The 12,500-nt window shown below is 53.5% G+C and overlaps 1 protein-coding gene across 1 annotated transcript in view; it reads right to left on the reverse strand.

Moving 5' to 3' along the window:
- myo1d (myosin 1D) overlaps positions 1 to 12,500 on the reverse strand; it is a gene marked incomplete at both ends in the record, with an annotated part of 200,657 nt that overhangs the window by 76,376 nt on the left and 111,781 nt on the right. Inside the window, one exon of the mRNA XM_080542552.1 lies at positions 5,792 to 5,999. Within this exon, the coding sequence (XP_080398678.1) occupies positions 5,792 to 5,999 (208 nt within the window). The remainder of the gene's footprint in view (positions 1 to 5,791; positions 6,000 to 12,500) is intronic.

Here is a 12,500-nt window from a genome sequence, read left to right on the forward strand (position 1 = left end):
TGTGTGTGTGTATATATGTGTGTGTGTGTGTGTGTGTGTGTGTGTGTGTATGTGTGTTAGGGGACGAGGAGCTGTTACAGCCACAGCCACATGTGTGTGTGTGTGTGTCTGTGTGTGAGCGAGCGTGTGTGTGTGTGCGTGCGTGTGTGCGGAAGGGTGTGTGTGTGTGTGTCTGTGTGCGAGCGCGTATGTGCGAGCGTGTGTGTGTGTGTGTGTGTGTGCGAGCGTGTGTGTGTGTGTGTGTGTGTGTGTGTGAGCGTGTGTGTGTGTGTGTGTGTGTGTGTGTGTGTGTGTGTGTGTGTGTGTGTGTGTGTGCGTGACATTGACTGAGGTCAGAGCAGACTGCAGAGTGCTACACAGCGCAGAGAGAACCTGCTTGTTTTGGTAGAACACCAGTGATTTCCATCGGGGGCTTCCTATTGGCTGATCAAAGAGCATCAACAACATCTGTGATAGCCCCGGGGTCCCCTTGGAGAACAGGATCACCAGTCGAGCACAGAGCCAACCGGGACCATGTCGATCAATACAGCAGGTCAACCAATCAATCATCTGTAGAAGCAATTTAGCAGGTTTGAGATGTCGTCCTGTTGGCAAACAGGCAGGCAGACCGGCAAGACTGCAGAACACGCACGCACGCACACACACACACACACACGCGCGCACGCACGCACGCATGCACGCACGCACGCACGCACGCCGCACGCACGCACGCACACACACACACACACACACAGAGGTGTTCGTTGTGATGGAAATGTAGAGCTGTCAGTCCTGAATCGGCGAGAACACCATTCACCATAGAACACCATTCACCATAGAACACCATCAGACAGGTTGAAGTGGGTTCATATACCGGTCCTGTCATGTTCCTGTGACCCAGCCCAGAGGGTCGCCATGGAAACAAAGCCTCCGAGGATATTGCTGCTACAGTACAGCCAATCACTCTCAATCAATCACACTGTTCATTCACCTCCCAGTACAGGTGATTGAGAGGAATTACTGTGTGTGTGTGTGTCTGTATGTGTGTGTGTGTGTGTGTGTGTGTGTGTGTGTGTGTGTGTGTGTGTGTGTGTGTGTGCTTCATATCCCAGACAGGCAGGACCGGTAAGCAGGAACTAGACGAGACAGGCAGGACGCTGGCATACTGTTGATGTTTTCATCTCCTCTGTCAGTCAGTTAGACAGACAGTCAGTCAGCCAGCCAGCCAGCCAGCCAGCCAGTCAGTCAGCCAGCCAGTCAGTCAGACAGTCAGTCAGACAGTCAGTCAGTCAGTCAGTCAGCCGATCGGTCAGTCAGTCAGCCAGCCAGTCAGCCAGTCAGCAAGCCAGCCAGCCAGTCAGCCAGCCAGCCAGTCAGTCAGCCAGCAAGCCAGTCAGCCAGCCAGCCAGTCAGTCAGTCAGTCAGTCAGTGAGTCAGTCAGTCACCCTGTCAGTCAGTCAGTCAGTCAGTCACCCTGTCAGTCAGTCAGTCAGTCAGTCAGTCAGTCTGTCAGATAGTCAGTCAGTCAGAGAACACAGTCTAGTGTACTGGGGTGGTCCAGTGGTCTAGCACCATGGCCTGGGGTGGTCCAGTGGTCTAGCACCATGACCTGGGGTGGTCCAGTGGTCTAGCACCGTGGCCTGGGGTGATCCAGTGGTCTAGCACCGTGGCCTGGGGTGGTCCAGTGGTCTAGCGCCGTGGCCTGGGGTGGTCCAGTGGTCTAGCACCGTGGCCTGGGGTGGTCCAGTGGTCTAGCATCATGGCCTGGGGTGGTCCAGTCGTCTAGCACCATGACCTGGGGTGGTCCAGTGGTCTAGCACCATGGCCTGGGGTGGTCCAGTGGTCTAGAACCATGGCCTGGAGTGGTCCAGTGGTCTAGCGCCATGGCCTGGGGTGGTCCAGTGGTCTAGCACCATGGCCTGGGGTGGTCCAGTGGTCTAGCACCATGGCCTGGGGTAGTCCAGTGGTCTAGCACCATGGCCTGGGGTGGTCCAGTGGCCTAGCACCATGGCCTGGGGTGGTCCAGTGGTCTAGCACCATGGCCTGGGGTGGTCCAGTGGTCTAGCACCATGGCCTGGGGTGGTCCAGTGGTCCAGCATCATGGCCTGGGGTTACCTAGTGGTCTAGCACCATGGCCTGGGGTGGTCCAGTGGACTAGAGCCACGGTCTACAGTGCACACATATGCCCATGTCGGCATGGGTTCGAATCCAGCCCATACCCTGCTGACATGCCCTCTCTCCCTTCTCCTCCTTACTTTCCTGTCCAATAAAATGAACAATATGAGTGGGACTGGCCACTTGAAAAAATAACTTAACCCAGTCTAGAACCATCTAGAACACAGAGGAGCAGAGCACAGATCTGACAGCAGAATGACAAGGCCATGCTCTACACTTACACACTGACCCTCCCCCATCCATCACAATCACACCACTGTCTGTCTGGGGGTATAGGGCTGGGCACACACACACACACACACACACACACACACACACAGAGACATACACACACGCGCAGACACACACACACACACACACACACACACACACACACACACACACACACACACACACACAGACGGAGACAGACACACAGAGACACAGAGACATATGCACACACAGAGACATACACACAGGCACGCACACAGACACGCGCACTCAGACACACACACACACACACACACACACACACACACACACACACAGACGGAGACAGACACACAGAGACACAGAGACATATGCACACACAGAGACATACACACAGGCACGCACACAGACACGCGCACTCAGACACACACACACACACACACACACACACACTCTGCATGTGTTATGACACATGTATGTAATCACCTCTGCGGTGCTGCGGTCTGAGGATCACTGATACATTCCTCATCCTGCTCATGATTGTTTACGCACGCACACACACACACACACACACACACACACACACACACACACACACACACACACACACACACACACACACACACAGTACATGGGGAAACATTGGTCCTTAGAGAGCAGTAACCTGAGATGACCTCCAGGTCTGTTCCACCTCATGACTCTGTCAATAATGATGAAGGTCCTCATATCAAAAGCAGCTTTCCCTGCTAGCTAGCTCTACGTTACAACTGGCGTGATGGTTTGACAGATCAATATCCACCACTCAGCCCTCTAAACACCTTTAAACTTGTCTGTTTCAGCATCTAAACACCTTTAAAACCTGTCTGTTTCAGCATCTAAACACCTTTAAAACCTGTCTGTTTCAGCATCTAAACACCTTTAAAACCTGTCTGTTTCAGCATCTAAACACCTTTAAACCCTGTCTGTTTCAGCATCTAAACACCTTTAAACCTGTCTGTTTCAGCATCTAAACACTTTTAAACCTGTCTGTTTCAGCATCTAAACACCTTTAAAACCTGTCTGTTTCAGCATCTAAACACCTTTAAAACCTGTCTGTTTCAGCATCTAAACACCTTTAAAACCTGTCTGTTTCAGCATCTAAACACCTTTAAAACCTGTCTGTTTCAGCATCTAAACACCTTTAAAATATGTGTGTTTCAGCATCTAAACATCTTTAAAATATGTATGTTTCAGCATCTAAACACCTTTAAAACCTGTATGTTTCAGCATCTAAACACAGTTAAAACCTGGGTGTTTCAGCATCTAAACAGGTTTAAAACCTGTATGTTTCAGCATCTAAACAGGTTTAAAACCTGGGTGTTTCAGCATCTAAACAGGTTTAAAACCTGGGTGTTTCAGTCTTCTAAACAGGTTTAAGACCTGGGTGTTTCAGCATCTAAACAGGTTTAAGACCTGGGTGTTTCAGTCTTCTAAACAGGTTTAAAACCTGTCTGTTTCAGCCCTCTAAACAGGTTTAAGACCTGGCTGTTTCAGCATCTAAACAGGTTTAAGACCTGGCTGTTTCAGCATCTAAACAGGTTTAAGACCTGGGTTTCAGCACCTCAGTGTATGATACAGTAGCGTTTGTTCCTGCTTCGACTAGGGCCTGCTAAGAACATTCTAGTAGTCTCAGAGTTGGTTTGTACAGTACAGAGTATCACATACTGGCTTAATAAACCTTTACTATGGCCCACTGAGATGTTTTGTTATTCATTAAGTCTACTACTGATATGATTTTTTTTATTCATTTCTATTATCTTATTCATTATCTTATTAAATGTTTATCTATCTATCTATCTATCTATCTATATATATATATATAGATCTATATCTTTTTTTTACTATTCTCCTCTTGATGTATTTTTTTCATGCTCATCTGTAAAGCACTTTGAATTGCCCCTGTTGTATGAAATGTGTTATACAAATAACCTTGCCTTGCCTTACCTATACTATACTATACTATATTATACTTATACTGCTTATAAGGTATAATATACTTTGTGGGACAGACATGCAGGAGTGTCTGTGGCTCCCAGAAGTCTGCAGTGCGGATGATCAAGATTCAAGACTCTCTCCTCTCAGTCTCTCCCTCTCTCCTTCTCTCTCGCCCTCTCTCCTTCTATCTTAACTCCAGTGTGAGTGGGAGGGAGAACCCAGAGAGAGAGAGACAGAGAGAGAGAAGAGAGAGAGAGAGAGAGAGAGAGAGAGAGGGAGAGAGAGAGAGAGAGAGAGAGAGAGAGAGAGAGAGAGACAGAGACAGAGACAGAGACAGAGACAGAGACAGAGAGAGAGAGAGAGAGAGAGACAGAGACAGAGACAGAGACAGAGAGAGAGAGAGAGAGAGACAGACAGAGACAGAGACAGAGACAGAGAGAGAGAGAGAGAGAGAGAGAGAGAGAGAGAGAGAGAGAGACAGAGACAGAGACAGAGACAGAGACAGAGACAGAGAGAGAGCTACCTCTGTGCTATAAAAAAAAAAATACAACATTATTCCAGCTCCTAAAAATAACCACACAGCTCTGTAATAATTACACAGCAGAGGCATGTTCATGTTCAGGGCCTTTTTAGCTGAGTCGCTAAGTCGCTAGTCATTGTGGTCGTTATTCATCATATGCAGAATAAGCAGGGGTGAATTTCAATGAGAACACAGTGAGGCTAGCTGCTAATGAGAACACAGTGAGGCTAGCTGCTAATGAGAACACAGTGAGGCTAGCTGCTAATGAGAACACAGTGAGGCTAGCTGTTAATGAGGCTAGCTGCTAATGAGGCTAGCTGCTAATGAGGCTAGCTGCTAATGAGGCTAGCTGCTAATGAGAACACTGGATAACAGCTCACACTCGCTAGCAATCAGTCTCCTCACCAGATGCTGTTGTCGAGGGCAACTGTATCACTGCCAACGGGGACACTCAGTATGAGTGGACACTACACTGGATATGATGCTATATTATGTATATATATATATATATATATATTCTCTATATGTGGTTTATATTGAGTGCAGGGATGATGTCATAGAGACCAGTTCAAAGGTCAGAGGTCAGTAAGACAGGAGACGTGCGCATGTGTGTATGTATGTGTGTATGTGTGTGTGTGTGTCTGTATGTGTGTGTGTGTATGCATGTGTGTGTGCGTATGTGTGTGTGTGTGCGTGCGTGTCAGTGCATATGAGTATGCGTGCGTGCGCGTGTATGTGCGAGCGTATGTGTGTGTGTGTGTGTGTGTGTGTGTGTATGTGCGTGCGTGTGTGTGTGTGTGTGTGTGTGTGTGTGTGTGTGTATGTGCGTGCGTGTGTTTGTGTGTGTGTGTATGTGCGTGCGTGTGTTTGTGTGTGTGTGTATGTGCGTGCGTGTGTTTGTGTGTGTGTGTATGTGCGTGCGTGTGTTTGTGTGTGTGTGTGTGTGTCTCCTACCTTCTGCAGGAAGAGGACGATGCGTCCCACCATGTCGGTCCTCTGCTCCTCCAGGCTGAACAGCGTGCGCGGGGTGCGGATGAACACCTTGGTGTTGCCGTAGGCGACGTCGTGCTCGAACCCGCAGCCCTTCAGCAGGCTCTTCACCGCCTCCTTGTCGGAGGGCAGGTCATGGTTGGGCCAGGTGAACTCTGAGATCATCTTGTACCTGGGGGGGGGGAGGAGGGAGGAGGGGGGAGGGGGGGTGGGAGGGGTATGAGAGAGACAGGTGAGAGATATGAGACAGACAGGTGAGAGATATGAGACAGACAGGTGAGAGATATGAGACAGACAGGTGAGAGATATGAGACAGAGCCTGTCTCATACCCTGTGACATACCAGCGTCATGTCCAGGGGGGGTGTACTTGTACATCAAGCCGCCTCACGCTACAGAAACAGGAGATAGGCTCCTGCCCCCTAAGGGCCGTTAGGCTGGAGAACCATCGGTCCTCAAGGCTACTTATGTGTATCTTGGCCGATCCATTTTATTTTCCTACTAAAACGATTTCCCACTTGATGTATGAGAAGTCACACAGCTCCAGAGCTCTACAGTGGCTAGCCTGTGTGGAACGTTAGCGCCCCAGAGGCAGTGGGGCGGTTCGCCTGAAGAAGGTCTATGAACGACCAAAAATGTATCAATTATGATGCTTCATTTGGTAACCAATCAGAGTGTTGTTGCTAGGTAAACACCACATAAAACAGCGGTGGTATCTTCACTATTTTCGAGGAAAGCAGCAGCAGCAACGTTTGGAAGCCAAAGCCTTTGAAGACTGACCGGAGGCCTGTAGACAGGATGACAAGATGTCACCTCGCTGCCCAGAGAGGCCGCAGGCCTGTCACCACCCACCACGGTTGTCACGGTAACCCTGCATCCATGACGACAGGCCCTTCACCGGGGCCCTGGGATGGCCTGGGGGGGTGATGTAACACACACAGCCCCGGATACACCAGAGAGGGGAAGGAGGGATGGAGGGATGGAGTTAGAGGAGAAGAGTGTTACGACTGTATGACCTAATCTAACGTGACCCCTCGAAGGCAAGGGGGTGATCACATCACAGCCCAGTCAGTGTGTGTGTGTGTGTGTGTGTGTGTGTGTGTGTGAGTGTGGCCGCGTGCGTGTGTTTGTTGATGTTTAGGACAATTTGGGGGCAATTAGGAACCAATCCTGATCAGTCTTGACTGCCAAGAGTCTAATACAAACCCCATGCAAGTCAGTCATCCTTTAACCTCTTACGTCTCTGTTTCATATCAGAAGAGAATCACATCCTTTAACCCTGTCTCTGTTTCATATCAGAAGAGAATCACATCCTTTAACCCTGTCTCTGTTTCATATCAGAAGATAATCACATCCTTTAACCTCTTAAGTCTCTGTTTCATATCAGAAGAGAATCACATCCTTTAACCCTGTCTCTGTTTCATATCAGAAGAGAATCACATCCTTTAACCCTGTCTCTGTTTCATATCAGAAGATAATCACATCCTTTAACCTCTTAAGTCTCTGTTTCATATCAGAAGATAATCACATCAAATCAAATCAATGTGTCTTTGTATAGCACATTTCTCAGAAAATGTGACCCAATGCACTTCACAGAGAGCAGAGAAGATAGAGCAACAACTAAGATGGACATTTTAAAAGGCGAGATTGGATAAGTAGGTTTTGAGGTCTCGCTTTGGACAATCTCAGGCTCTCAGGTAGGGTGTTCTAGAGTCTGGGAGCATATATGGTAAATGGACAGCACTTATATAGCGCCTTTTTTACTGCTGCAAAGCTGCTCCAAAGCGCTTTACAACGGCCTCTCATTCACCCATTCACACACACATTCACACACACATTCACACAATGGCGGCAAGCTGCCGTACACGTATACATTTCCATGTATATATATTTATATATTTCCATATATACTGAAAGCTGTCTCTCCATATCTCCTGGTCCTGGCTTCTGGGACTGTCAGATCATTCTATGTAAAGAAATATCACCCGGCGTCAAGTCCATTGGGAGTCAAACCTCTTCCATTCCCCGTGCAATGAACTGAATTAATTGGCACTTTTAATTAATTAAGTATACAAATGATTAATTAAGTAAACTTTGCACGTTACAGTACATCCCTGATGTCCTGCGTGGTTGTTCTGCCGTGTGGAACTGGAATTGTATATTTGTATATTGTTATAATATATGTTATTAATTGTGATGCCTGACAGCAAGCCAAGCGTGTGTGTTACGGCTGGGCCGTCACACACGCCCTCCCCCGCCCCCACAACCCGAGCACAGCGTGCTCTCCGCCGCAGGTGAAGCTCGTTCCCGGTGATTGGAGGGTTATCCAGCCACAGTCAAACCAACACACCTGTCTCCACTCCCCAATCAACCCTCTGGCTACATCTACCCTGGACTCCCTTCAATCATCGTCAGTTCTTCCCTAAGAATGACCTGGCAAGTATCCTCTGTGATTAGTGATGAACTTTGCTCTTGTGCCTATTCTCGTGATTCGTTGATATCTTGTGTACTGGCCTACCGTGGAGACTTACCCTGCTTTCCTGTTCCTCCACAGCCTATGCCAACCACTACCGCCATCCCGCCAGGTTGAAACCCCCAGCCCGCCAGGCTGAAACCTCCGGACTCATCATCTGTGTTTCCACCCACCTGCACTGTAAATAAATACCCTACGGGGCTAACACTATATTCTGCCTCCGGTGTCGTGTCCTTGAGCTCCCTCGCCCCCGTGTCATAACAGAAGAACTGACCATGCAATTGGGCTCAGACGACACGAAGGACCGGACACCATCTCCCACCCCTGGATCCGGCCCGACGGCTATCCAGATCCTCGCGGAACACACTCACCTCCTCCAGGCGGCCGCTACAGCGTGCCAGGCCCTGAACACTCGCCTGACAACCCAGGAGGCTAACCAGGAGCACCGCGCCACCCAGATGCAGCACCTCATCTCTACGACCCAAGCGCTTACAGCACAGGTGGCCGCGCTCGCAGCCTTTGCCCCCCCCCCTGCTCTCCCTGACCCTGCCCAGCTACCGGCACCACCTACTGGACAGCCACGGGAGCCCCACCTAGCCAGCCCCCGCCCCTTCGACGGAGCCTTCGCCCAGTTCCGAGGCTTCATCCTCCAGTGCGAGTTGGTGTTCTCCCATCAGCCCAGCCAGTTCTGGTCGCCGGCAGCCCGGGTGGCGTTCATCACCAACCTCACCACCGGCGACGCCCTGAATTGGGTCCAGGCCACCCTCTGCGCCCGCCCTGACCTGTTCGGTGACTACGCTACCTTCCTCACGGAGTTCAAGAGGGTTTTCGACCACCCCACTGCAGGACAGGAGGTCGGGGCGCGACTGATGTCACTCCACCAGGGGAACCGGACCGCGGCGGCCTACTCTACCGAGTTTCGCACCCTGGCAGCCGGAAGCGGATGGAATGACAGGGCACTGCGATCTGCTTTCCGCCAGGGGCTGAGTGAGGCCATCAAGGACGAGCTCGTCCGGGACAGACCCGCCGTCCTGGACGAACTAGTGGCCCTAGCCATCGACGTTGACGAGCGCTCCCGGGAGCGTCGGAGAGAGAGAGGGCGCTACCAGACCAGCTCGCCACGCCCCCAGGACCCTATCGTCACAGCCAACCCCTCCTCCGCACGGGAGTCGACCTACACCCCATGCACTGGCGAGGAGCCGATGCAGCTTGGTCGAGCCCGCCTCACCACGGCGGAGAAGGAGAGGAGAGGGGCCCAGGGCCTGTGCCTCTACTGTGGAGAGAAGGGACACCTCCGTGACACCTGCCCGTCCCTATCAAAAGGGCAGGCTCACCCGAAGGGGGAATCCGGGTGAGCCGTCTCTCTCAATCCCCACCTACCACCAGCCCAGCCAGGTTCTCTGTCACCCTCTCCTGGCAGGGGCAGAACCTCACGGTCGAGGCCATTATTGACTCGGGAGCAGACGAGAACTTTATGGACGCCCAGCTGGCCCGCTCAGCTGCCGTTCCCCTCGTTGCCCTCGAGACCCCCCTCTCCGTCTCAGCCCTAGACGGACACAGCCTGGGGCCTCTCACCCACCGCTCTACACCCCTCTCCTTGACCGTCTCGGGGAACCATGTGGAGGAGATCCGGTTTTACATCCTCAAGACCCCCCAGTCCCCGCTCATCCTGGGACGACCGTGGCTCGAGCTCCACATTCCCCATGTCAGCTATGGTGAGGGACGTATCCTGAGCTGGAGTACCGCATGCTACGCCCGGTGCCTCCGTGCCGCCCATACCCCCACATCGCCTCTGCGACCGCCTCCGGCTCCCCCTGACCTCTCCTCCATCCCAGAGGTCTACCACGACCTCGGAGAGGCCTTCAGCAAGGAGCGTGCTCGCACCCTGCCGCCTCACCGGCCCTACGACTGTGCCGTCGAGCTCCGCCCTGGCAACAAACTTCCGGTCAGTCGCCTCTACAACCTTGCCCCCCCGGAGAAGGCAGCCATGGACACCTACATCTCCGACTGTCTGGCTGAGGGGCTCATCCGTCCATCACACTCCCCGGTGGCAGCGGGGTTTTTCTTCGTGAAGAAGAAGGATGGAACCCTCAGGCCATGCATTGACTACCGTGAGCTCAATGCCATCACCGTCCGGAACACCTATCCTCTCCCCCTCATGAGCTCCAACTTTGAGCCCCTCCTTGGGGCCACCATCTTCACTAAGCTGGACCTCCGGAACGCCTACCATCTGGTCCGGATTCGTGAGGGTGACGAGTGGAAGACGGCGTTCAAGACCCCCCGTGGCCACTATGAGTACCTTGTCATGCCCTTTGGTCTCACTAACGCCCCCTCCGTCTTTCAGGCCCTCATGAACGACGTCCTCAGGGACATGCTGGACATCTTTGTCGTCCTCTACCTGGATGACATCCTAGTATTCTCCAGGAACCCTGAGGAGCATGTCCAACATGTCCGCCTAGTCCTCCAGCGCCTACTGGAGAATCGCCTTTTTATTAAGGCTGAGAAGTGCTCGTTCCACACTCACTCTGTGGAATTCCTGGGGCTCATCGTGGAGGGTGGGTTGACTCGCCCTGACCCCAAGAAGACTCAGGCCGTCGTCGAGTGGGGCCAACCTACCACCCGGAAACAGCTGCAGTCATTTCTCGGCTTTGCCAACTTCTACCGGCGATTCATCCGGGACTTCAGCCGGGTAGCCGCCCCCCTCACTGCCCTCACCTCCCCCCTGCGCCAGTTCACGTGGACACCAGCAGCCAGCGCTGCCTTCAGTGACCTGAAGAGGCTCTTCACCTCGGCACCGGTCCTAATCAACCCAGACCCCTCTAGGCCCTTCATTGTGGAAGTGGACGCCTCTGACACGGGCGTCGGTGGCGTGCTCTCTCAACGATCGGAGGACCAGACCGTGCACCCCTGCGCCTTCTACTCCCGCCGTTATACCTCCGCCGAGGCCAACTACGACATCGGGAACCGCGAGCTGCTGGCGGTGGTGGAGGCGTTCCACGAGTGGCGGCACTGGCTGGAGGGCGCAGAGCACCCCTTCACCGTCTGGTCGGACCACAAGAACCTAACCTACATCAAGTCGGCCAGGCGGTTGAACTCCCGTCAGGCACGCTGGGCCCTGTTCCTCGGGCGGTTTAACTTCCACCTCACGTTCCGTCCGGGCTCCCTGAACGCCAAGGCTGACTCCCTTTCTCGGCTCCATGCCGCAGAGGAGGAACCCACCACTCCTGACACCATCGTTCCATCCTCCCGGGTCGTTGGAGTGGTCACCCTGGAGATCGAGGCGGTGGTCAGAGCTGCACAGCGCACCCAGCCAGATCCCCGACCGGGGTCCCCCGGCCGTCTCTTCGTCCCGGACGCCGTCAGGACCAAGGTGATGCAGTGGGGCCACGCCAGCCGCTTCGCCTGCCATCCTGGGGCCCTACGCACACTGTCCTTCCTGCGCCGGCGGTTCTGGTGGTCCACCATGGCCGCGAACGTCAGGGAGTTCGTCTCGGCCTGCCCTACCTGCGCTCGCAGCAAGGCATCCCACCGGCCGCCTTCAGGACTGCTGCGGCCTCTACCCGTGCCCGGTCGACCGTGGTCCCACCTCGCCATGGACTTCGTGACCGGCCTTCCCCCGTCCCTAGGCAACACGGTCATCCTCACCATCGTGGACCGCTTCTCCAAGTCCGTGCGGTTGGTAGCTCTGGCAAAGCTACCGACCTCGGCGGAGACGGCGGAGCTACTCACCACCCACGTCTTCCGGCTTTACGGGCTTCCCCAGGATGTGGTTTCCGACCGTGGCCCCCAGTTCACATCCAAGGTGTGGCAGGCCTTCTGTTCTGGGATTGGGGCCACGACCAGCCTCTCCTCCGGCTACCATCCCCAGACCAATGGGCAGGCGGAGAGAGCCAACCAGAGCCTGGAGTCGGCACTCCGCTGCATGTCCTCCCTCCATCCATCCTCCTGGAGCAAGGACCTACCCTGGGTGGAGTACTCCCTGAACGCCATGGTGAATGAAGCCACCGGCCGGTCCCCCTTCGAGTGCTCCTTGGGGTACCAGCCACCCCTGCTTTCTACCCAGGAGGGCGAAGCGTCGGTACCATCAGTCCAGGCACACCTCCTTCGCTGTCGTCGGGTCTGGACCTCCGTACGCTCGGCCTTGCTTCGGGCCACCGCCCGAACTACCCGAAGCGCCAACCGTCGCCGCACTCCAGCTCCGG

Source organism: Nansenia antarctica, assembly GCF_963989245.1.
Source record: "Nansenia antarctica genome assembly, chromosome: 11".
NCBI classification, from domain to species: domain Eukaryota; kingdom Metazoa; phylum Chordata; class Actinopteri; order Argentiniformes; family Microstomatidae; genus Nansenia; species Nansenia antarctica.